The sequence below is a fragment of the Erythrolamprus reginae genome, chromosome 4 (genome assembly GCF_031021105.1).
Source record: "Erythrolamprus reginae isolate rEryReg1 chromosome 4, rEryReg1.hap1, whole genome shotgun sequence".
Lineage (NCBI taxonomy): Eukaryota > Metazoa > Chordata > Lepidosauria > Squamata > Dipsadidae > Erythrolamprus > Erythrolamprus reginae.
The window spans coordinates 112752302-112777050 of record NC_091953.1 but is presented as its reverse complement, the minus strand read 5'-3'; the positions used below and the strand labels follow the sequence as shown (position 1 = coordinate 112777050).

General features: G+C 38.7%; 1 protein-coding gene across 1 annotated transcript in view; it reads left to right on the top strand.

Annotated features, from left to right (window-relative positions):
- NALCN (sodium leak channel, non-selective) overlaps window positions 1-24749 on the top strand; it is a 309533-nt gene that overhangs the window by 63057 nt on the left and 221727 nt on the right. The window contains exons 4-7 of the mRNA XM_070751235.1: window positions 13781-13864; window positions 18191-18330; window positions 19100-19228; window positions 23012-23166. Of these exons, the coding sequence (XP_070607336.1) occupies window positions 13781-13864; window positions 18191-18330; window positions 19100-19228; window positions 23012-23166 (508 nt within the window). The remainder of the gene's footprint in view (window positions 1-13780; window positions 13865-18190; window positions 18331-19099; window positions 19229-23011; window positions 23167-24749) is intronic.

Sequence of the window (24749 nt, the reverse complement as noted above, 5' to 3'; positions counted from 1 at the left end):
CCTTCTCCTTAGACTCAGGGCGGCTTATAACATGTTAGCAATAGCACTTTTTTAACAGAGCAAGGCTATTGCCCCCACAATCCGGGTCCTCATTTTACCCACCTCGAAAGGATGGAAGGCTGAGTCAACCTTGAGCCGGTGATGAGATTTGAACCGCTGACCTTCAGATCTACAAGTCAGCTTCAGTGGCCTGCAGTACAGCACTCTACCTGCTGCGCCACCCCGGCTCAATATAGCAAGTGATCATTGTATTATCTTCTACTCTGCATAAACCACGCTTTCTGCTTTGTACCCAGCTTGGGGCATCCATGCATTTAAAAATAGCATGGGTCTTAAGCATAAAACGTATCAGGAAAGACTTAATGAACTCAATCTGTATAGTCTGGAGGACAGAAGGAAAAGGGGGGACATGATCGAAACATTTAAATATATTAAAGGGTTAAATAAGGTCCAGGAGGGAAGTGTTTTTAATAGGAAAGTGAACACAAGAACAAGGGGACATGATCTGAAGTTAGTTGGGGGAAAGATCAAAGGCAACATGAGAAAATATTATTTTACTGAAAGAGTAGTAGATGCTTAGAACAAACTTCCAGCAGACATGGTAGATAAATCCACAGTAACTGAATTTAAACATGCCTGGGATAAACATATATCCATATATGTAAGTCATGATGTCAGTAGGTGGTCTAATAGGGAGTTGTTTAAGAGGGATGGTTTGCATCCATCATACAGAGGTACCCAGGTGCTCGGTGAGGAATTCAGAACTTTTTTGGACAGGCATTTAAACTAGGTAAAGGGGACAGAGATGTACCAGATGTGGAGGATTTCTGTCCCCGACCAATGAGGATAAATCAGTTTCTGGAAGCTTATGAAAAGGGAGCTGTAAATAAAATAGATGTAGTTGTTGATGATAAGGGGCAAACTAATAATGAAAATAATGTTCTTCGGGTAATGTACACGAATGCTCGAAGCTTGAGCAACAAGCTCTTGTGAGTTAATGGCCATAATATCTAGAGATAATTTGGATCTGGTTGCCATAACTGAGACATGGTTTAAGGATTCTAATGAATGGGAAATATCCATACCAGGATATACACTGTATAGGAAGGATAGAATAGAGAGAAGGGGAGGTGGAGTAGCCATTTATGTTAAAGAAAGTCTAAAAACAATACTAATTCAAAATACATGTAAAGATCTTGAGACCCTCTGGATTTGCATACAAAATAAAGACGGTTCTGTCATTAGAATTGGGGTGATCTATAGGCCTCCAGGGCAATCTGAGGAACATGACAACAAGATGGTGGATGAGATTACCCTAATGGCAGTAAAGGGAGATATTGTGGTTATGGGTGATTTCAACATGCCTGATGTTGACTGGAATATCCCCAGTGCCCTTACATGCAAAAGTAAGAATATAGTAGAGGCCTTTACAGGAGCAGCTCTGGCACAGCTAGTTAAGACACCAACTAGAGGGGAGAATATTCTAGATTTAGTTTTTACAAATGGGAATTGGGTTTCAGAGGTCAAGGTGGGAGAAAATTTAGGTTGCAGTGACCATCTATGTTTGTGGTTTGATGTAAAAACTGATTGTGAGCAATCCTATACTGCAACCAAAGTATTGGATTTCAGAAAAACAAATTTTAATGCAATGGGGGAATATTTAAATAATGAATTAAAGGGGAGGAATAAATTGGCAGGAGCGAGCACCCAGTGGACTGTATTAAAAAAGTCCATCTTAAAAGCCACAAGACTTTATGTAAAGCAAGTAACTAAAGGTAAAAGGAAGAAGAAACCGCTATGGTTTAGCAATGATGTAAGGGCTATAGTCAATGAAAAAAAGGCTGCCTATAGGAGGTATAAAGAGTCTGGAAGTATAGCTGATAGAGAGGTGTATAAAATGAGACAGAAGGAGGCGAAACAGATAATATATGCTGCTAAAGCCTCAAAAGAGGAAGAAATAGCAAAATCTGTAAAGAAGGGGGATAAAACCTTCTTCAGATATATTAGTGATAGGAAGAAGAAAAACTGCAGCATCACAAAGCTTAGTACCGGGAATAATACATGCATTAATGGGAATAAGGAGATCGCTGACCATTTCAATAGCTACTTCTGTTCAGTTTTCTCAAAAGACACCTTACAAAATAAAACTATAGAGGGATATAGCATTGCTTCCAGCTGTACGGATTCAGCTCCAGTGATCTTAGAAGCCGATGTCTTAGAAGAACTTGAAAGATTAAAGATAAATAAGGCAATGGGTCCAGATGGCATCCACCCCAGAGTTCTTAAAGAACTCAGATCTGTCATTGCTACCCCCCTGACTGATTTGTTTAACCAATCCCTATTAACAGGAGATGTCCCTGAGGATTGGAGAATGGCCAGTGTTGTGCCTATCCACAAGAAGGGCAGTAGAGAAGAAGCTGGTAACTACAGGCCAGTTAGCTTGACATCAGTTGTAGTTAAAACGATGGAGACTCTACTCAAAAAGAGGATAAATCAGCATCTAAAAAACAATAACTTATTGGACCCAAATCAGCATGGCTTTACTGAAGGCAAATCGTGTCAGACTAATCTCATTGAGTTCTTTCACTATGTCACAAAGGTGTTGGATCAAGGTGGTGCCATGGATATTGCCTATCTGGACTTCAGCAAAGCCTTTGATACGGTTCCACATAAAGAGCTGATAGATAAATTAGTGAAGATTGGACTTAATCCCTGGATAGTTCAGTGGATTTCAAGCTGGCTGAAGCATAGACATCAGAGAGTTATTGTTAATGGCGAGTATTCTGAGCAGAGACAGGTTACAAGCGGTGTGCCACAAGGGTCTGTTCTGGGTCCTATTCTTTTTAATATGTTTGTGAGTGACATAGGGGAAGGTTTGGTAGGCCTGGGATAAACATATATCCATTGTAAGATAAAATACAGAAAATAGTATAAGGGCAGACTAGATGGACCATGAGGTCTTTTTCTGCCGTCAGTCTTCTGTGTTTCTATGTTTCTATCCTAAGATAAAATACAGAAAATAGTATAAGGGCAGACTAGATGGACCATGAAACATAGAAACATAGAAACATAGAAGTCTGACGGCAGAAAAAGACCTCATGGTCCATCTAGTCTGCCCTTATACTATTTTCTGTATTTTATCTTAGGATGGATATATGTTTATCCCAGGCATGTTTAAATTCAGTTACTGTGGATTTATCTACCACATCTGCTGGAAGTTTGTTCCAAGGATCTACTACTCTTTCAGTAAAATAATATTTTCTCATGTTGCTTTTGATCTTTCCCCCAACTAACTTCAGATTGTGTCCCCTTGTTCTTGTGTTCACTTTCCTATTAAAAACACTTCCCTCCTGGACCTTATTTAACCCTTTAATATATTTAAATGTTTCGATCATGTCCCCCCTTTTCCTTCTGTCCTCCAGACTATACAGATTGAGTTCATTAAGTCTTTCCTGATACGTTTTATGCTTAAGACCTTCCACCATTCTTGTAGCCCGTCTTTGGACCCGTTCAATTTTGTCAATATCTTTTTGTAGGTGAGGTCTCCAGAACTGAACACAGTATTCCAAATGTGGTCTCACCATCATTCTATATAGTGGGATCATAATCTCCCTCTTCCTGCTTGTTATACCTCTAGCTATGCAGCCAAGCATCCTACTTGCTTTCCCTACCGCCTGACTGCACTGTTCACCCATTTTGAGACTGTCAGAAATCACTACCCCTAAATCCTTTTCTTTTGAAGTATTTGCCAACACTGAACTGCCAATACAATACTCAGATTGAGGATTCCTTTTCCCCAAGTGCATTATTTTACATTTGGAAACATTAAACTGCAGTTTCCATTGCTTAGACCATTTATCTAGTAAAGCTAAATCATTTACCATATTACAGACGCCTCCAGGAATATCAACCCTATTGCACACTTTAGAGTCATCGGCAAATAGGCAAACCTTCCCTACCAAACCTTCCCCTATGTCACTCACAAATATATTAAAAAGAATAGGACCCAGAACAGATCCTTGTGGCACACCGCTTGTAACCTGACTCTGCTCAGAATACTCGCCATTAACAATAACTCTCTGATGTCTATGCTTCAGCCAGCTGCAAATCCATTGAACTATCCAGGGATTAAGTCCAATCTTCACTAATTTATCTATCAGCTCTTTATGTGGAACCGTATCAAAGGCTTTGCTGAAGTCCAGGTAGGCAATATCCACGGCACCACCTTCATCCAACACCTTTGTGACATAGTCAAAGAAATCAATGAGATTAGTCTGACATGATTTGCCTTCAGTAAAGCCATGCTGATTTGGGTCTAATAAGTTATTGTTTTTTAGGTGCTGATTTATCCTCTTTTTGAGTAGAGTCTCCATCATTTTAACTACAACTGATGTCAAGCTAACTGGCCTGTAGTTACCAGCTTCTTCTCTACTGCCCTTCTTGTGAATAGGCACAACACTGGCCATTCTCCAATCCTCAGGAACTTCTCCTGTTAACAAGGATTGGTTAAACAAATCAGTCAGGGGGGTAGCAAGGACAGATCTGAGTTCTTTAAGAACTCTGGGGTGGATGCCATCTGGACCCATTGCCTTATTTATCTTTAATCGTTCAAGTTCTTCTAAGACATCGGCTTCTAAGATCACTGGAGCTGAATCCGTACAGCTGGAAGCAATGCTATATCCCTCTATAGTATTATTTTGTAAGGTGTCTTTTGAGAAAACTGAACAGAAGTAGCTATTGAAATGGTCAGCGATCTCCTTATTCCCATTAATGCATGTATTATTCCCGGTACTAAGCTTCGTGATGCCGCAGTTTTTCTTCTTCTTATCATTAATATATCTGAAGAAGGTTTTATCCCCCTTCTTTACAGATTTGGCAATTTCTTCCTCTTTTGAGGCTTTAGCAGCATATATTATCTGTTTCGCCTCCTTCTGTCTCATTTTATATACCTCCCTATCAGCTATACTTCCAGACTCTTTATACCTCCTATAGGCAGCCTTTTTTTCATTGACTATAGCCCTTACATCATTGCTAAACCATAGCGGTTTCTTCTTCCTTTTACCTTTAGTTATTTGTCTTACATACAGTCCAGTGGCTTTTAAGATGGCCTTTTTTAATACAGTCCACTGGATGCTCGCTCCTGCCATTTTATCCCTCCCCTTTAATTCGTTATCTAAATATTCTCCCATTGCATTAAAATTTGTTTTTCTGAAATCCAATACTTTGGTTGCATTATAGGATTGCTCACAATGAGTTTTTACATCAAACCACAAACATAGATGGTCACTGCAACCTAAATTTTCTCCCACCTTGACATCTGAAACCCAATTCCCATTCGTAAAAACTAAATCTAGAATATTCTCCCCTCTAGTTGGTGTCTTAACCAGCTGTGCCAGAGCTGCTCCTGTAAAGGCCTCTACTATATTCTTACTTTTGCATGTAAGGGCACTGGGGATATTTCAGTCAACATCAGGCATGTTGAAATCACCCATAACCACAATATCTCCCTTTACTGCCATTTGGGTAATTTCATCCACCATCTTGTTGTCATATTCCTCGGATTGCCCTGGAGGCCTATAGATCACCCCAATTCTAATGACAGAACCTTCTTTATTTTGCATGCAAATCCAGAGAGTCTCTAGATCTTGACACGTATTTTGAATTAGTGTTGTTTTTAGACTTTCTTTAATATAAATGGCTACTCCACCTCCCCTTCTCTCTATTCTATCCTTCCTATACAGTGTATATCCTGGTATGGATATTTCCCATTCATTAGAATCCTTAAACCATGTCTCAGTTATGGCAACCAGGTCCAAATTATCTCTAGATATTATGGCCATTAATTCACAGAGCTTGTTGCTCAAGCTTCGAGCATTTGTGCACATTACCCGAAGAACATTATTTTCGTTATTAGTTTGCCCCTTATCATCAACAACTACATCTATATTATTTGCAGCTCCCTTTTCATAAGCTTCCAAAAACTGCTTTATCCTCATTGGTCGGGGACAGAAATCACCCACATCAGTTACATCTCTGTCCCCTTTACCTAGTTTAAATGCCTGTCCAAAAAAGTTCTGAATTCCTCACCGAGCACCTGGGTACCTCTGTATGATGGATGCAAACCATCCCTCTTAAACAACTCCCTATTAGACCACCTACTGACATCATGACTTACATAGCCAAAACCTTCAGCTTTACACCACTGCCTTAACCACACATTAAACTCTCTGATACACGTTGTTTTATCCTCTTGGCCACAAACCGGTAACACCTCTGAGAAAGTCACTGAATCAGTTATTTTACCCAGCTCCACACTTAGACATTGAAAATCTCTTTTTACTACATTAACATTTCTCTGGGACAAATCATTTGTGCCAAGATGCACCACCACATCAATGTTATTACCTTTACTCACAGTCTTAACAATGTTTGTAATCCGCCTCCTGTCCCTGCTGGCAGTGGCCCCTGGGAGACACCTCAGCACCTTAACCACATCCTTGCTCTGTCCCAAATCAACACCTCTAACGGTCGAATCACCCACAAGAAAATGTGTCCCAAATCAACACCTCTAACGGTCGAATCACCCACAAGAAAATGAGGTCTTTTTCTGCCGTCAGTCTTCTATGTTTCTATGGGAAAAAAGCTGGAGAAATATCAGAGTAAGAGTTACCCAGATAATGGGGCTCTGGAAACAAAACATGTGAAAAAAGGTTTAAAGTGTTAGGTACATTTTATTTGCATGGGAGAAACTAAGGAGAGATGTTATAGTAGTTAATAAATATTGCATATAAAGACTGTGTTATCTAAGAAGAAGAAGCAAGGCCCTTTAAAGAGAGCCAGTGTAGAGGCTTTTCACTTTAGAGAGCCAGTTTGGCTTTGTTGTTAAGGCACCAAGCTAGAAATCTGGAGATTATTGTCAGAGTTATTTTGAATTGTGTCAGAAATGTTAGAAATGTCGAGGACACCAGCCACTAGAAAGGTTTCTTAATAAAGACACTACAGCAGGAGTTTCTTCAGAAGATTCTTTACTTCTTCAGTAGTAGTATCAAAATGAACTATTCACTCTATACTATATTACAGAACAAATCACTATACTAAACACCAACTAACCTTGATCACAGCAAACCACATAATACTACCAAACCACACTGGACCAGGCCACACTAAACCACATCCACACAAAAGGTGTATAATTTATTTATTTATTTTATTTATTAGATTTGTATGCCGCCCCTCTCCGAAGACTCGGGGCGGCTAACAACAACGAAGTAAACAATGTAACAAATCTAATATTAAAAAATAATCTAAAAAACCCCCAATTTAAAAGACCAATCATACAAACAAGCATACCATGTATAAATTCTATAAGCCTAGGGGGAAGGGAAAAAATTTCAATTCCCCCATGCCTGACAACAGAGGTGGGTTTTAAGGAGCTTGCGAAAGGCAAGGTGGGTGGGGGCAACTCTGATATCCGGGGGGAGCTGGTTCCAGAGGGTCGGGGCCGCCACAGAGAAGGTTCTGCTCCTGGGTCCCACCAAATGACATTGTTTAGTCGACGGGACCCGGAGAAGGACAACTCTGTGGGACCTAACCGGTCGCTGGGATTCGTGCGGCAGAAGGCGGTCCCGGAGATATTCTGGTCCGATGCCATGAAGGGCTTTATAGGTCATAACCAACACTTTGAATTGTGACCAGAAATTGATCGGCAACCAATGCAGACTTCGGAGTGTTGGTGTAACATGGGCATACCTTGGGAAGCCCATGATTGCTCTCGCAGCTGCATTTTGCACGATCTGAAGTTTCCGAACACTTTTCAAAGGTAGCCCCATGTAGAGAGCATTACAGTAGTCGAACCTCGAGGTGATGAGGGCATATATACATGTACTGACCAACCAGGTCGTAGAACATATTGCATCATTCTGCTAAACCACCATGACTCAGCATTATCTTTACATTACAGTAATTACAGCATTTCTGCTGTACTTGCAATATTACTTCAAGTTCTATATACTAACAATTATGAATTTGAGTTCTGCCATAGCCATGAAAGCTACTTGGGTGCCTTTGGCACAATAATTCTCTCTCAGCCTACAATTCCAGGCTCAAGTGACCAGCCGATGGGTCAATTTCTGTCGCAACCAACGGAACTGAAAAAGCAGATCCTGAACTTGAAGGAATATGCTAGAAAAAAAGAAAAAAGACGGGGGGGGGAGTTTGTTTGTAGTTGAAACAAAGAACAGAGCAAGAAATTAAATGAGTTTTAGAAGAAACATGAGGAAACATTTCCTCTGGATAACAGTCGTTAAGCAATAAATCATCCTTCCAATGGATCATAGAAAAATTAAAGGGAGGGAAATGATGATGATTTTATTATTACATCATATAAATCATTCAAATTGTATGCTTGTGTCCAGCATAGTGATGAAAATTTATAATTGTATCATGGGGACAATGGCTTAATAACATAGATTAATAACATTAAATTGTAGCATATCGTTCACATAATCTTACACTCTGCTCTACCCTTGCCAATTTCCTTGAATGTTTTTTAAAAAAAATATAATTTATTTTATTTTATTTATTTATTTAATTCAACTTCTATGCCACCCAGTGCAGCTTACAATGACATAAAATGATTCAGATACAATAAAAAGAAGTCAAATATAAACAGTCTAAAACTATAAAACCCCAGTTAAAAACCTTCAGCACAACAATCCAACAACCGAAATCTATAACCTTGTATTTATAGAAACAGATTAAATATAGAAACAAGACATTCTCGATGTTTATTATGACACATATTTTAGGAAGAAATATTGTTTATTGCTATATTGCTATTGTTAATCAGTTATGAAGTAAGGAATTAAATAAAATATGTATATCCAGAAAGTTGGAGGCTGTGAAAATGTATTTATCTATATACAGTACTAATGATATATGGACAATCTATTTAAATATAAGGTAGAACTGTGAAACCCCACCTCCGGACTTCCGTTGCCAGCGAAGTGCTCTTTTTTGCGATGGTGGGATTCCCCTGCTGGGATTCCCCTGCAGCATCGAAACAACACAGAAGTCCAGAGGTGGGGTTTCCCATGGAGGGGAGCCTCAGGGGAATCCTAGCAGCGCAAAAACGGGCGCCTCAGCTGGCAAAAGGGGCTTGCACGCATTAATCGCTTTTCCATTGATTCCCATGGGAAACATTGTTTCGTCTTACAAACTTTTCACCTTAAGAACCTCGTCCCAGAACCAATTAAGTTTGTAAGACAAGGTATCACTGTACTAACTTCATTATTTTCACAATTCAAGGTGGCAAACAAATCCAAAATACCGTCCATCTCCTATTTTCCCTACAATCACCTTGTAACATTAGTTGGGCTGAAAAAAAAGGGACTGGCCCAAAGTCCCCCATCAGTTAGCTTTCATGGCAAAGTGGGACTTGAACTCATGATTTTCCACTTTCTAGCCTGGAGCCTTAGCCTCTGGAGCAAATTGACTCTTTTTCATACAAATCTAATAAATAATAATAATAATAATAATAATAATAATAATAATAATAATAATAATAATTATTATTATTATTATTATTATTATTATTATTATTATTATTATATTCATTTCAGAAACATAAAAAAAAACACCAAACCCCTATCAAAAGCCTTTCCTGCATCTAAATATACTGTATTGTGGTTGCTGGTTTTTATTAAACAACTACAACAAATTTAGTGTTGTCTACCTCTGAATTGTCTTACATAAATCCAGCCTGAGTTGAATATACAACAATTGAAATAAATAATAATAATTTATTGGCAAGGACAACATTCCTATTGATTTATGAAATAGAACTATAATTAAGATTTGTAATAGGATCCGTGCCTTTCTTGGGTAGCGTTAAGTTGCATCCATACAATAGAATGTGATGTATCGATCTATTAGAAATTCAGCATAAATTCCAGTAAAATATAAGGTAAGAGCCCAGCATTTATTTTGTCAATCAATCGGTCCTTAGAACAGTATTTCCCAACCTTGGCAGCTTGAAGATATCTGGACTTCAATTCCCAGAAGTCCCCAGCCAGTGAATGCTGGCTGGGGAATTCTGGGAATTGAAGTCCAAATATCTTTAAGTTGCCAAGGTTGGGAAACACTGCCTTAGAATATGTCCAATGCTTAGTATTTCGTGTGATAAGGAAATTGCCATAAGTAATGACATTGGAAATAGATGACCAGAAAAAAGGGATATGCTATCTCTCTCACACACATACATGTACACACACGCACCCCAAAATAAAAAAGTGATAAAATTGTATTCTCGATGGAACAATAGTCAAGGCATGTTGCAAACATCCCTGCACACAATAATAAGGTACTATCATCATTGTTATTATGCAAAGCCAAGTGTGAGGAGGTTGAAGAATAAATCACAATATAAAGGAGAACACTTTATTTCTTTTCCTTATAGCATCTGAGATCAATATATAGAACAAACTGCCTAATTAGGAATTACAAGATTGAACAGTAGCAGAACATAGAACATTTTCATCCCCCTGAAGAAATTTCAGGTATAAAACCCTAGAGAAGTGAGAGATTTTTCTACTCTGGCCAGATCATCTTAGGATATGTCAGATGTATGTCAAGAAATCTAGAGATCCTTCTGATGAATGATAATTTTCAGTACACAATACCCTGTCTTGCATTTCTCTAGCATCATCCCTTGGAAAGAATTATATAGCTCTTGATTTTCATTCTACTTTAGCATTGTATTTTCTCAGCTTACTTGATCAGTGGCTGAAGTTTTTATTGATTGATTGATTGATTGATTGATTTTGTCCAATACACAATGAGGGTTTTAGTGGGTATACACATAGTAAAATACATGATGAAGGTAATAGAGGAGATACTCATAGTAAAATATATCTAAGAAAGAATAGAAGAGAAGTTATAGGAATAGAACATATCAATGAAAGAATAGAAGAAGAGATATAGGAATAGAAGAAAGGAATAGGAGATATAGGAGAGCAATAGGACAGGGGACAGAAGGCACTCTAGTGTACTTGTACTCGCCCCTTACTGACCTCTTAGGAATCTGGATAGGTCAACTGTAGATAATCTAAGGGTAAAGTGTTGGGGATTTGGGGAGGACACTATGGAGTCAGGTAATGAGTTCCTCGCTTCGACAACTCGGTAACTGAAGTCATATTTTTTAAAGTCAAGTTTGGAGCGGTTAATATTATGTTTAAATCTGTTGTGTGCTCTTGTGTTGTTGTGGTTGAAGCTGAAGTAGTCGCCGACAGGCAGGACGTTGCAGCATATGATCTTGTCGGCAATACTTAGATCTTGTTTAAGGCGTCTTAGTTCTAGGCTTTTTAGGCCCAGGATTGAAAGTCTAGTCTCGTAGGGTATTCTGTTTCGAGTGGAGGAGTGAAGGGCTCTTCTGATGAAGTATCTTTGGACATTTTCAAGAGTGTTAATATCTGAGATGCTATATGGGTTCCAAACGGATGAGCTGTATTTGAGGATGGGTCTGGCGAAAGTTTTGTAAGCTCTGGTAAGTAGTGTGAGATTGCCAGAGCAGAAGCTACGTAGGATTAGGTTTACAACTCTTGAAGCCTTCTTGGCTATGTTGTTGCAGTGGGCTTTGGCACTTAAATCTTTTGTTATTAGTATACCAAGGTCTTTAACCGAGTGGGGGTTATCTGTGATAATTTGATTATTCAGTTCGTATCTGGAGTTCAGATTCTTCTTCCCAATGTGTAGGACAGAGCATTTGCTAGTTGTGATTTGGAGTTGCCATGTGTTAGACCACTCAGAAACAGAGTTCAGGTCTTTTTGGAGAGTAGTTGTGTTATCGGTGGTGTTGAAGAGTTTTACATCATTGGCGAAGAGGACACAGTTGCTTGTGATGTAATCGCAAAGGTCATTCATCATCTATACAAAAAAAGAAAAGGCTGTATTATGATGGGCCTTAGTATATAAGAGATTTTAAAAAAACCTAGAAAAGAACTCATTCATGTATTAAGGCATTCATAAGAAAGAAGACTGATATTCTTGTCTTGAAATACTAGAAATTGGAGCAGTGAGAGTTGAAGTATATTACTTGGGCCCTTGTAGACTTCAATAATTCTGATGTGGACACATTTGTATACTTCTTACAATCTCTCAGATGACACCAGTAACATCTAAACTCATGCTCCCATGCTAACAGAATGATGAATAATTTTTATGTCTCTGCACATCTCAGTGAATACGATTACAATGTTTTTCTCAGTAATTTCACAGTAGTTGTCACTTTAGGGCAGGGGTAGGCAAAGTTGGCTCTTCTATGACATGTGGACTTCAACTCCCAGAATTCCTGAGCCAATCATGCTAGCTCAGGAATTCTGGGAGTTGAAGTCTACATGTCATAGAAGAGCCAACTTTGCCTACCCCTGCTTTAGGAAGAAGGAAACAATTGAGGTTTTTTTTAAAAAAAAATCAACAACAATCCTAATGCTTCCATCTCCAATATCAGTAATTAGATATTAGGATAATAATAATAATACTGTTGGGGATTAATCTTTACCTGTCTCTAGCATCCTATTGAATGCAGTAAAACATGATACTGTACGGAAATAATTATTGACTGTGTCTACTTTTGAATTAAATATATGCTAAAAAGCTTGGGCTGAATTTATATATTCTTATTTAAAGCAAATATAGGTGTTAGTATAATACTTATGCATACCATTGCTTTACTCATTTTAATCATATGTGGAGCAGTGTATGAATGAGCTTAAATTAAATGTACTTAAAGGTAAATTCAAAGACATGCCTGAGAAAGAATTCCATAGCATATCATTTTTTTCCTGTTTGCTACAGCTGCAAATCATTAGAGCCTTTTCTTGATCAAGATGCATCTGCAAACAGTGCTTGTAACTAATACATTACCAATGTCCCAGGTTGAACCTAAAAGTTAACAAGTCAAGAAAAAAATATTTAAAAATATCCACAAACAGCAAAAAACAGTTTATTTATTTTATTCAATTTTTATGCCGCCCTTCTCCTTAGACTCAGGGCAGCTTACAACATGTTAGCAATAGCACTTTTTTAACGGAGCAAGGCAATTGCCCCCACAATCCGGGTCCTCATTTTACCCACCTTGTAAGGATGGAAGGCTGAGTCAACCTTGAGCCGGTGATGAGATTTGAACCGCTGACCTTCAGATCTACAAGTCAGCTTCAGTGGCCTGCAGTACAGCACTCTACCTGCTGCGCCACCCCGGCTCCTTATATTTAAGAGCCCTTTGTATGTTGAGTTACATTGGGGGAAAATAGTCTTTCCTGTGTTTAATTTATCTAATTCACTTCTCTTATTCCAGATGCATTGCTTACAAACTTAAGCTATTCACTATAGTACAGAGATAAAAGAGGAGCTTTTAAATATTTGGCACTGACATTTGTGCCAAATTGTTGCATGGGTGTGTTCAACAGCTCTCAAGGTAAATAACATCTATGAGGGAACAAAAGGAGGATATTTTCTGAGATGCACATTGTAAGCAAATGATTCTTGTGAGAATCTGTTTTACTCCGTTTGGCATATTTATTTATATATAAATGTTTATGTATTTATTGCAGCAGTCTCTAATTTATGGCCCTCTTGAGCCATTTAATTAATAGTTGCTGCACCCCTGAAGATACCACATTGGAGAAATGTTTTCAATGCTATCTGATCACTTTTGTTTAACTATGATTACAAAATAACACAATGAATACACAATATGATCCAATTTAATATTTTTTTTCTGTAGGGGGATAGCTCCTATGTGAAGGACCGCTGGTGTGTATTTGATGGATTCATGGTGTTTTGTTTGTGGGTGTCCTTAGTTTTACAGGTAATTATATTTCATTATAATAAGGGCGTCTCTGCCCAAGTACTGAATATTGAGTTTAATTTAAAAATCCTCTGATTGGCTCTCCTTTTTGTTAGCAAACTCAAGGGTGTCTGAAACTTATATTTGAATGCCACAGAGTGTACCTAGATTAGATTAGATTAGATTTATTGGATTTATATGCTGCCCCTCTCCACAAACTCGGGGCGGCTCACAACAATAATAAAAAACAGTACATAATAACAAATCCAATGCCTACCAATCTAATTACAATTTAAAATTAATAAATTCATAAAACAGTCCCAATATATATAAAAAACAGGCACGCAGTCAATCAATCAAATGGCAAAACAACATGGGCAAGGGGGAGATGTTTCAGTTCCCCCATGCCTGATGGCAGAGATGGGTCTTAAGGAGTTGACGAAAGGCAGGGAGGGTGGGGGCAATCCTAATCTCGGGGGGAGCTGGTTCCAGAGGGTCGGGCCCCCCACAGAGAAGGCTCTTCCCCTGGGTCCCGCCAGACGGCATTGTTTAGTCGACGGGACCCAAAGAAGGCCGACTCTGTGGAACCTAACCGGTCGCTGGGATTCGTGCGGCAGGAGGCGGTCCCGAAGATATTCTGGTCCGCTGCCATGAAGGGCTTTATAGGTCATAACCAACACTTTGAATTTTGACCGGAAACTGATCGGCAGCCAATGCAGACTGCGGAGTGTTGGAGTAATATGGGCATACTTAGAGAAGCACATAATTGCTCTCGCAGCTGCATTCTGCACGATCTGAAGTTTCCGAAGACTTTTCAAAGGTAGCCCCATGTAGAGAGCGTTACAGTAGTCGAGCCTCGAGGTGATGAGGGCATGAGTGACTGTGAGCAATGACTCCTGGTCCAAATAGGGCCGCAACTGGCGCACCAGGCGAACCTGGGCAAACGCCCCCCTCGCCACAGCTGAAAGATGTTTCTCTTTGTTGGGGGTCAAGGGAAAGGGAGAGTTTTGCCTTCTCTTTCTGCTCAAGATCCCCATGTACAACTGGTGGGCCACTGTATGACACAGAATGCCTGATTCGATGGCCTTTGGCTTGATTCAGCATGGCTCTTCTTATGTTCTTAGGACATTCAGAGCGTAGGAGGAACCTAATTCTGGAGGGCAGGTGCTCCTACACAGAAAGCACACTTCCGGAGTCCTGGTAGATGATACTGCTTACTCAAAGGAACCTGGAGTTCACCAATCCTGTATGATTGATTCACCTGGGCAGATACCATAAAAGACTGGTGGCCCCTCAAATAAACAGGCCCTAGGCTATGTAGGGTTTATAGATAATGAGCTATAAGAATGGTGGAAGGTCTTAAGCATAAAATATATCAGGAAAGACTTAATGAACTCAATCTGTATAGTCTGGAGGACAGAAGGAAAAGGGGGGACATGATCGAAACATTTAAATATGTTAAAGGGTTAAATAAGGTTCATGAGGGAAGTGTTTTTAATAGGAAAGTGAACACAAGAACAAGGGGACACAATCTGAAGTTAGTTGGGGGAAAGATCAAAAGCAATGTGAGAAAATATTATTTTACTGAAAGAGTAGTAGATCCTTGGAACAAACTTCCAGCAGACATGGTTGGTAAATCCACAGTAACTGAATTTAAACATGCCTGGGATAAACATATATCCATTGTAAGATAAAATACAGGAAATAGTATAAGGGCAGACTAGATGGACCATGAGGTCTTTTTCTGCCATCAGTCTTCTATGTTTCTATGTTTCTATGATTAGGATGACAATTTTCTATGACCTAAAAATTTAGAAATATGCATTTTATTGCCATAAAATTATTTAAATATGAACAAGTAAAACAAAAATATGACCAATTTTTCCAAAATTAGCACTCAGTTTTTGAAAAACTGGGCTTGCGCGCGCACACACACATAAACACATACACAAAAATGTGAATTAAAAGATTTGTTTTTCTTCACTTCAAGTGCTATGATTGAAGCAATCAGATAAACATTTTGAGAATACAATTTTGAGAATACATCTCTGGATTAGTTTTCAGTAACAGGAAAATTGCACTGGATGACCATTTGCATTTTGAGATTATCAAACTTTTAAAATTCCTTTTGTTTTCCACCAGTATGTTCTTGTATCTAAAGAAACTCTGTTCCACATCACAAGAGATTATAGGAGCAAATATGAAAAGAGCAAATTCATCTGGAGAAAATTCTGTCTCAAAGTCTTCACATCTTGTTTCAAGTTCATTTAGAATGCTACTTATTTTGCAAAGTGTTAAATAACTCAGATTAGATTGCAGTACCCTCTGCAGTTTATCACTAATTTTCTCTTTACTTGTTTTGGATCATTCTCAATTTATTTGGTACAATGTTCAGTGGATCACTAAATCTATTCCTATAATTTCAAGGTGGCTGATTGCTCTTGATAATCTACTGAAGTTAAATCCTATATAGCCTAAGTTTTCAGCCATGGTTTCAGAAAAGGAATCTTGCACAATGTTTATGGAGGAAGATTCACAACAGTCAAATTGTTTAATTATCCAACTGCAAAGAAGCATTATTAATGAAATAATACACAGTCACATCCAGCCAAATCCCCCAATGTGTCACAACAGGTTGGAGAGGAAAGTAGGAGCAATTTCTTTGAACTTTTGTTCTATCTATCTATCTATCTATCTATCTATCTATCTATCTATCTATCTATCTATCTATCTATCTATCTATCCATCCATCCATCCATCCATCCATCCATCCATCCATCCATCCATCTATCTATCTATCTATCTATCTATTTATTTATCAAAACATGTACAAGATAATAGGTATGGTATAAACATAAACAAGCAAAGTAGGTATAGGAAAATTTTGACAATAGGACAGTAGAACAGGGATGGTAGGCACAATGGTGTGCTTATACATGCCCCTTACAGACCTCTTAGGAATGGGGTGAGGTCGACTGTAGACAGTCTAAGGTTCCCAAAGCAGAAGTCCTACATGTCTATAGCAAGTCATGCTCACCACTGTTCACATCACTGCATTCTGGAACAGCTGAAGATTCTGGGTGATCTTTAAGGGCAGAGCCCCATGTAGAGTGTCCTATAGTAATTAAGCTGCAAGGTACCCACACCATGAGTGTGTCCACGTATGTCCATGTGCCGCCTCTATATTGGTTGAGACAGGCAGGATTCCCTTGAGTACCATTTGTTGGGGGTCAGGGGAAAGGGAGGGTCTTACCTTCTCTTTCTCCTCAAGATCCCCATGGACAATTGGGCCACTGAGTGACACAGAATGCTGGACTCGATGGGCTTTGGCCCGATTCAGCATGGCTCTTCTTATGTTCTTATGAGTGACTATTTGAAGGGCCATTTGTTTTAGGAGAAACACAACTGGTGCGGCATATGAAGTGCTGCAAAGCTTTGCACATGGGTCTTTCTGGAGAAAAGCATTGTTTTCCCACCCCCCATCTCCTGTCATTGCATTACTGAAATATATTAGAGTGAAATTAGTTGGGCAATCAAGCTACTATTAAACTAAAAGGTAATGCTTTAAAAAAAACTGTACAGTGTGAAGTACCTAATATTTTGAGATGTACCAGTTAGATAAATTGTGTACTTTTGAGTACTCTTGCTTGGACACTATCTGAATTACACAAAACTAAAAGAGAAAAGCTCTACTATTGGTCTGCATAAGGCTTTCAGATAAAACCTTACATGGTTCAAAAAAGATTTATCTGTCTATAAATATGTACAACTGATGAAATGCTCCCACTAGAATAATTGATATCAGCACTGAGGTGTGTTATACATTACATATTGCATTCCAGATTTAAATGACTTGTTCTCTTGTTGGTGTTTAAAAAGAAATTGAATTTTACTAGTAGGTGTGTGCACTAGAGCTTGTTACCGTTACTTGTTTTGGCAGCCTAACATAGCTCGCTCTCCGTATAGAACTCTTCCTCTTCGGTTTAGCCTAGAGCAGTTCTATCATTTCAGCACAGTATATCAGCAAAGACATACTGTACCTTCCGTTTGACTACTGCAGTAAACCAGCATGGGATTGTTTTAGATCAATGTGTTCAAGGTTCATTCATATTGTTGAATGAGATCATCAATGTTTCAGTTTGCAGGATAATCAGTTGCAAAGGCAATTTTTTAAGAAGCATGGAAATCCTCAACTGAACACCAACAAAAACACTGAAAGTTAACAATGGAAGTATGTTGTTCCTGGAAATTATAGTGTTTTGCAGAAATAATCATTTAAAACTAGCAGAAGAAGACTGGCATGATTAGGAAACATCTGAGAGAAAAAGGCATTCTTTTTCTTCCTAGGTTTTTGAAATCGCTGAGATTGTGGATCAAATGTCTCCTTGGGGAATGTTAAGGATCCCACGACCGCTTATCATGATTCGAGCATTCCGAATTTATTTCCGCTTTGAATTACCAAGAACCAGGATAACCAACATTTTAAAGTAAGTCTGTTCTTTGTCTTTGATTTTAAAGTGTAGCTTTGGTAACTTTTTAGGCACAGCTGTATAAAACAAATATATCGTGAATAATATATCACTTGCATTCAATGTCCTATTTCCTATTAACCTGTATCTCTTTGCTTACTTTATTTATCTTTGCAATATGGGTGAATGATTGGGGAATTTCCAGACTTATGTTAGTACTCTGTCCTCTGAAAACCAAACATTTTTTAAAATTGCCAAAGGCCTGATTGGTTTCTCAACATAGTGTATACCAGTATTTCCCAACCTTGGCAACTTGAAGACATTTGGACTTCAACTCCCAGAATTCCCCAGCCAGCAAATGCTGGCTGGGGAATTCTGGGAGTTGAAGTCCAGGTGTCTCCAAGTTGCCAAGGTTGGGAAATACTGGTGTATACCATCAGTTCTCTGGGTTTTCAATAAATATTTCAGTTTACAGTAGATGTCGCTATTAATTATTAGGGCACACTTTTTAATATATACATAAATAAGATTTTAAAAATAGGTTAGAGAAGTACATATCTGACAGCATGCAAATTATTACTGTCCAGTGTAGTTCCTAGCATCTGAATTCAATGCAATATCTAGAACAAAAAAATACCAAAGTTCAATCACTTTGATAAAATGGGTGATTAATCTACATCTTCAGAGCCTTTTCTGGTGGACCTGAAGTCTTCAAAACTTTGTCCTACTTTTTTCTCATTGTATATTAGATTTAATGCGTATCACTTTCTTTTTTAAAAAAACCTAGGCGTTCAGGTGAACAAATTTGGAGTGTTTCCATTTTCCTTCTGTTCTTTCTGCTTCTGTACGGAATTTTGGGAGTCCAGATGTTTGGACCTTTCACATATCATTGCGTAACAAATGATACAAAACCAGGGTAAGTCTCAACCAGGATTTTTTCTGTGTGTCTCTTTATTTCTCTGTCTAAAGGATAATTCCCTGTCTTATTTTGTACAGTGATACCTTGTCTTACAAACTTAATTGGTTCCAGGACGAGGTTCTTAAGGTGAAAAGTTTGTAAGACGAAACAATGTTTCCCATAGGAATCAATGGAAAAACGATTAATGCGTGCAAGCCCAAAATTCACCCCTTTTGCCAGCCGAAGTGTCCATTTTTGCACTGCTGGGATTCCCCTGAGGCTCCCCTACATGGTAAACACCTTTTCTGGGCTTCTGTGTTTTTGCGATGCTGCAGGGGAATCCCAGCATCTCAAAAATGAACGCTTCGCTGGCAACAGAAGTCCGGAGGTGGGGTTTCCCACCTCTGGACCTCTGTGTTTTTGCGATGCTGCGATTTCACTGAGGCTCCCCTTGCTGGGAAACTCCACCTCTGGACTTCCGTTGCCAGCGAAGCGCTCATTTTTGTGCTGCTGGGATTCCCCTGCAGCATCAGAAAAACACAGAAGTCCAGAGGTGGGGTTTCCCATGGAGGGGAGCCTCAGGGGAATCACAGCAGCACAAAACGGGTGCTTTGCTGGCAACAGAAGTCCGGAGGCGGGGCAACCCAGTGGCGGTGCTGGGTTTGTAAGGTGAAAATAGTTTGTAAGAACAGGCAAAAAAATCTTAAACCCCGGGTTTGTATCTCGAAAAGTTTGTATGACGAGGCGTTTGTAAGACGAGGTATCACTGTATGTGATAATTGGTCTTGACAAAGAGACCTTGAAATGTGAAACTGTTTCAGTGAGATTTGATAGTTTAGCAACACACAGTTTTTAAGAACTTTTGGACCGATTTGATCTTTAACAGGAAACTTGGGAACAATAAGTTCGAATTTCCCATGAAACATAGCCTGTTTCCCCCAAAATAAGACATCCCCTGATAATAAGCCCAATTGGGGTTTTGAGTGCATGGCAATAAGGCCAAGTGCTTATTTCAGGGTTTAAAAAAATATAAGACCGTCTTATTTTGGGGGAAGCATGGTAGTTGTCAGATTGCTGTAAGCATCTACAACAGTATCTAAGAGTGTTGCTGATAGATTTCTGGGGCCCTTAGGAAATGTTTCTTGCATGAATAATTTTATCAAAGACAATGTTGTAGCCAGAAGGAAGGTGTTGTTGTGGAATTGCTAGGAAATGTGTAGAGAAATGAGAAAGGGCTCAACTAAATTAGAAAGGTCTAGCAGAGAAACAAAAAGAGAAACAATATTCTTCATTTTAGTTAATTACACCTTACATATTAAATGCAGCTGTTTCTAATTGGGTTTTAAAGTACTGCTAATAGAAGGTGTGATTCTTTCTTTTTGGTATCTGTATTTAGCATTTTATTGTACTTTACTGTTTGAAACTTAAAAGCAGCTTGAAATACAGTGATACCTTGTCTTACAAACGCCTCGTCATACAAACTTTTCGAGATACAAACCCGGGGTTTATGATTTTTTTGCCTCTTCTTACAAACTATTTTCACCTTACAAACCCACCACCGCCGCTGAGATGCCCCGCCTCCAGACTTCCGTTGCCAGCGAAGCACTCTGGACTTCCATGTTTTGTGATGCTGCAGGGGAATCCCAGCAGGGGAATCCCAGCATCACAAAAATGAGCACTTTGCTGCCAACGGAAGTCTGGAGGTGGGGTTTCCCATGGAGGGGAGTCTCAGGAGAATCCCAGCAGCGCAAAAATTGGTGCTTTGGCTGGCAAAAGGGGTGAGTTTTGGGCTTGCACGCATTAATCGCTTTTCCATTGATTCCTATGGGAAACATTGTTTCGTCTTACAAACTTTTCACCTTAAGAACCTCGTCCTGGAACCAATTAAGTTTGTAAGACAAGGTATCACTGTATCTGCTATGAAGTCTAGAATAAATATTTCTTAATACATATTTTTATTTGCTGTTTGCTTGTTTATATTTATTTAATCGCTGTGAAGGAGCAATGCATATTAAGGAAGAAAGATTTTTAAAAGTAGTGTGTTAATTATTTAATAATTAATGTCAGAGCAAGCTGAACTTTGGTTTTATATATTAGTTCCTTTATCATATCCATATTTATATAATTTCAGCATCAGCACATATTGGGCTCTTTTCTTTTATTTTTCACAATAAATTGGAAGTAAATGGATGTGCCAAGATTGCCTGTGAATTTCATTGCAAATAGGAATTTGAATTATGAAGTGTCAATCCAACATTTTATTCCAGTTTTCCCTAATTTGGTGCCCTGCAGAAGCAATGGAACAAGCACTTCCCATCATTCCTGCTGTTCTTTCTACCTGCTTCAGTATTTAAAGCCAAGCCTATATTATTTTCTACAACCCACATATTAAACAAAGAATTCGGTTACAATAAATGATGGCCAAGGCACTTCAATTCTATAAGATCTCGTTTTATTCTATAGTCTTCCTCCATGGTCTTAAATGAATTGTCCTAAATCTAATATTATTTTCTCAAGGCTGATTAACTTAGTCCAGTAACTCTTAATCTTCAGATGGAGAGGGAAAATATATAGGATTACTCCAAAATAAATGATAGAGGGTATTTTTTCAAGTAAATCACTTGTCTCTTTCTGTCATTTTGACATTTGAATGTACAATGATACCTCATCTTACAAATGCCTCGTCATACAAACTTTTCGAGATACAAACCCGGGGTTTAAGATTTTTTTTGCCTCTTCTTACAAACTATTTTCACCTTACAAACCCACCACTGCCGCTGTGATGCCCCGCCTCCGGACTTCCATTGCCAGTGAAGCACCTGTTTTTGCGCTGCTGGGATTCCCCTGAAGCTCCCCTCCATGGGAAACCCCACCTCTAGACTTCCGTGTTTTTGTGATGCTGCAGTAGAATCCCAGCAGCGCAAAAATGGGCACTTCGCTGGCAACGGAAGTCCAGAGGTGGGACTTCCCAGCGAGGGGAACCTCAGTGAAATTGCAGCATCACAAAAACACAGAGGTCCGGAGGTGGGGTTTTGAGGACTTCGGTGTTTTTGCGATGCTGCAATTTCACTGATGCTCCCTTCGCTGGGAAACCCCACCTCCGGATTTCCGTTGCCAGCAAAGCGCTCGTTTTTGCGATGCTGGGATTCCCCTGCTGGGATTCCCCTGCAGCATCGCAAAAACACAGAAGTCCGGAGGTGGGGTTTCCCATGGAGGGGAGCCTCACGGGCGCTTCGGATGGCAAAAGTGGCGAATTTTGGCCTTGCACGCATTAATAGCTTTTCCACTGATTCCTATGGGAAATATTGTTTCATCTTACAAACGTTTCACCTTAAGAACCTCACCCCGGAACCAATTAAGTTTGTAAGACATGGTATCACTGTATATATAACTTATACTAATAGTCCCCCTCCCTCTTTTCCTCTCACTCTCCTTCAATAGATTGCCCTACAGTAGATCTCAATTTGCTGAAGGATACATATCAAATCCTTTTTCCATTCTCTTGAGCCATTATTCCATTTAAAGATGACGATGTGTGAATTCGATAGTATATTCATATTGTTTTCTGTTCCCAGAAGATCAGAAAGCTCTTCAGTTTATAACTTTGTTGCTATGCATTATTCCTTAGTTACTCTCTGGCACCTAATTTTTATACAGGACTGTTATTTCTGTTCAGGCTATGATTTGGATACTCAAACAGGTAACCAGATAGTCTGTCCCTCTTTTTGTACAAAGCCGAAAGAACAAGATTGCCCACATAGCATTCAATTTGACTAACTGATTTCCTTGTCATCCCAATAGAAACATAACCTGGAATAATTTGGCCATCCCAGACACACATTGCTCAAAAGCATCAGAAGAAGGTTACCAGTGTCCACCAGGATTTGAGTGTTTGGACCTCGAAGAAATGGGTTTAAGCAGGCAGGAGCTGGGCTACAGCGGTTTTAATGAGATAGGTATGTTTATCTGATTGTAATCTATTTCCAGTGCCCATTTGAAAATGCTTAAGATGTTTCTAGAAGCTATTCTGAGGAGATAGGGTGTTGATGTACAAGGAAGGAGCATCAAATTTGGTATATTTTCCTCATAAATCAAAATGAAAATTGATTACTGAATACACAGTTAAGTCTGTGCAATTCAACTCTAATTTCCAAATTCCAGATGATCTTAGTAGTAAAAACGTTTCGCTGATGGTACCTTCTCTCAAAGAAAAGCCATTGTAGCTGTAGAGTTCAGCACTGTCCAGGAATGAAAATCATAGGTGGTTGATTTTTATTTTTATTTTTTATTTTAAAAATGATTTTTATTTACATAAAAACAATTAAACAAATAAACAATAACCGCTTACAGTACATTGCGTACAATACAAACAAAAAATTAAAAGACGCGAATGTAGTATGTCTCCTCACCCCTCCTGAGGCTGGCTCACTTGACAGCCTCCTCATTTTAATTTTTAGCGGTATTATAACCAATGGTTTAATCCATGTCATATAATTTCTGATTTTTGTTCTTGTTTTACAGTTTGAAAACATATATTTCATTAACTAAACAGAGAAAAAAGTTGTGTTTAATTCTTTAGTGGTTTGTATTTATACCATTTCGTTGTTGCGCAGCGCTACTAGTGGTTGTTCTTTTGTTCAACCGTGTTCAAAACCATGTTCAAAAAGATATTGACAAAATTGAAGGGGTCCAAAGACAGGCTACAAGAATGGTGGAAGGTCTGAAGCATAAAACGTATCAGGAAAGACTTAATGAACTCAATCTGTATAGTCTGGAGGACAGAAGGAAAAGGGGGGACATGATCAAAACATTTAAATATGTTAAAGGGTTAAATAAGGTTCAAGAGAGAAGTGTTTTTAATAGGAAAGTGAACACAGGAACAAGGGGACACAATCTGAAGTTGGGGGAAAGATCAAAAGCAACATGAGAAAACATTATTTCACTGAAAGAGTAGTAGATCCTTGGAACAAACTTCCAGCAGACGTGGTTGGTAAATCCACAGTAACTGAATTTAATCATGCCTGGGATAAACATATATCCATCCTAAGATAAAATACAGGAAATAGTATAAGGGCAGACTAGATGGACCATGAGGTCTTTTTCTGCCGTCAGTCTTCTATGTTTCTATGTTTCTATGTTTATACTATTTTGAGATGTCTTGTTCTTTTAGCTCCATTGTGAGCTTATCTGATTCAGCACAGTCCAACATTTTTTGTATTAAGTTTCGTTCATTCGGCATAGCTTCATTTTTCCAGAATTGAGCTATAGTTATTCTCGTTGCTGTTATTAAATGTTGTATAAGATAATACCGTTCCTTTTTTCATTTGGTTTTCAATGATGCCAAGCAAAAATATTTCCGGTTTCATTTCTAATTCAATCTCAGTTATTTCTTTTATCCATTTTCGGAGTTTCAACCAAATTCCTTTAACTTGTCTACAGGTCCACCACATGTGGAAATATGAGCCGTATTCCTCTCCACATTTCCAACAGTTGGGTTTAAGATTGGTGTACATTTTTGCTAGCCTTGCTAGTGGTATGT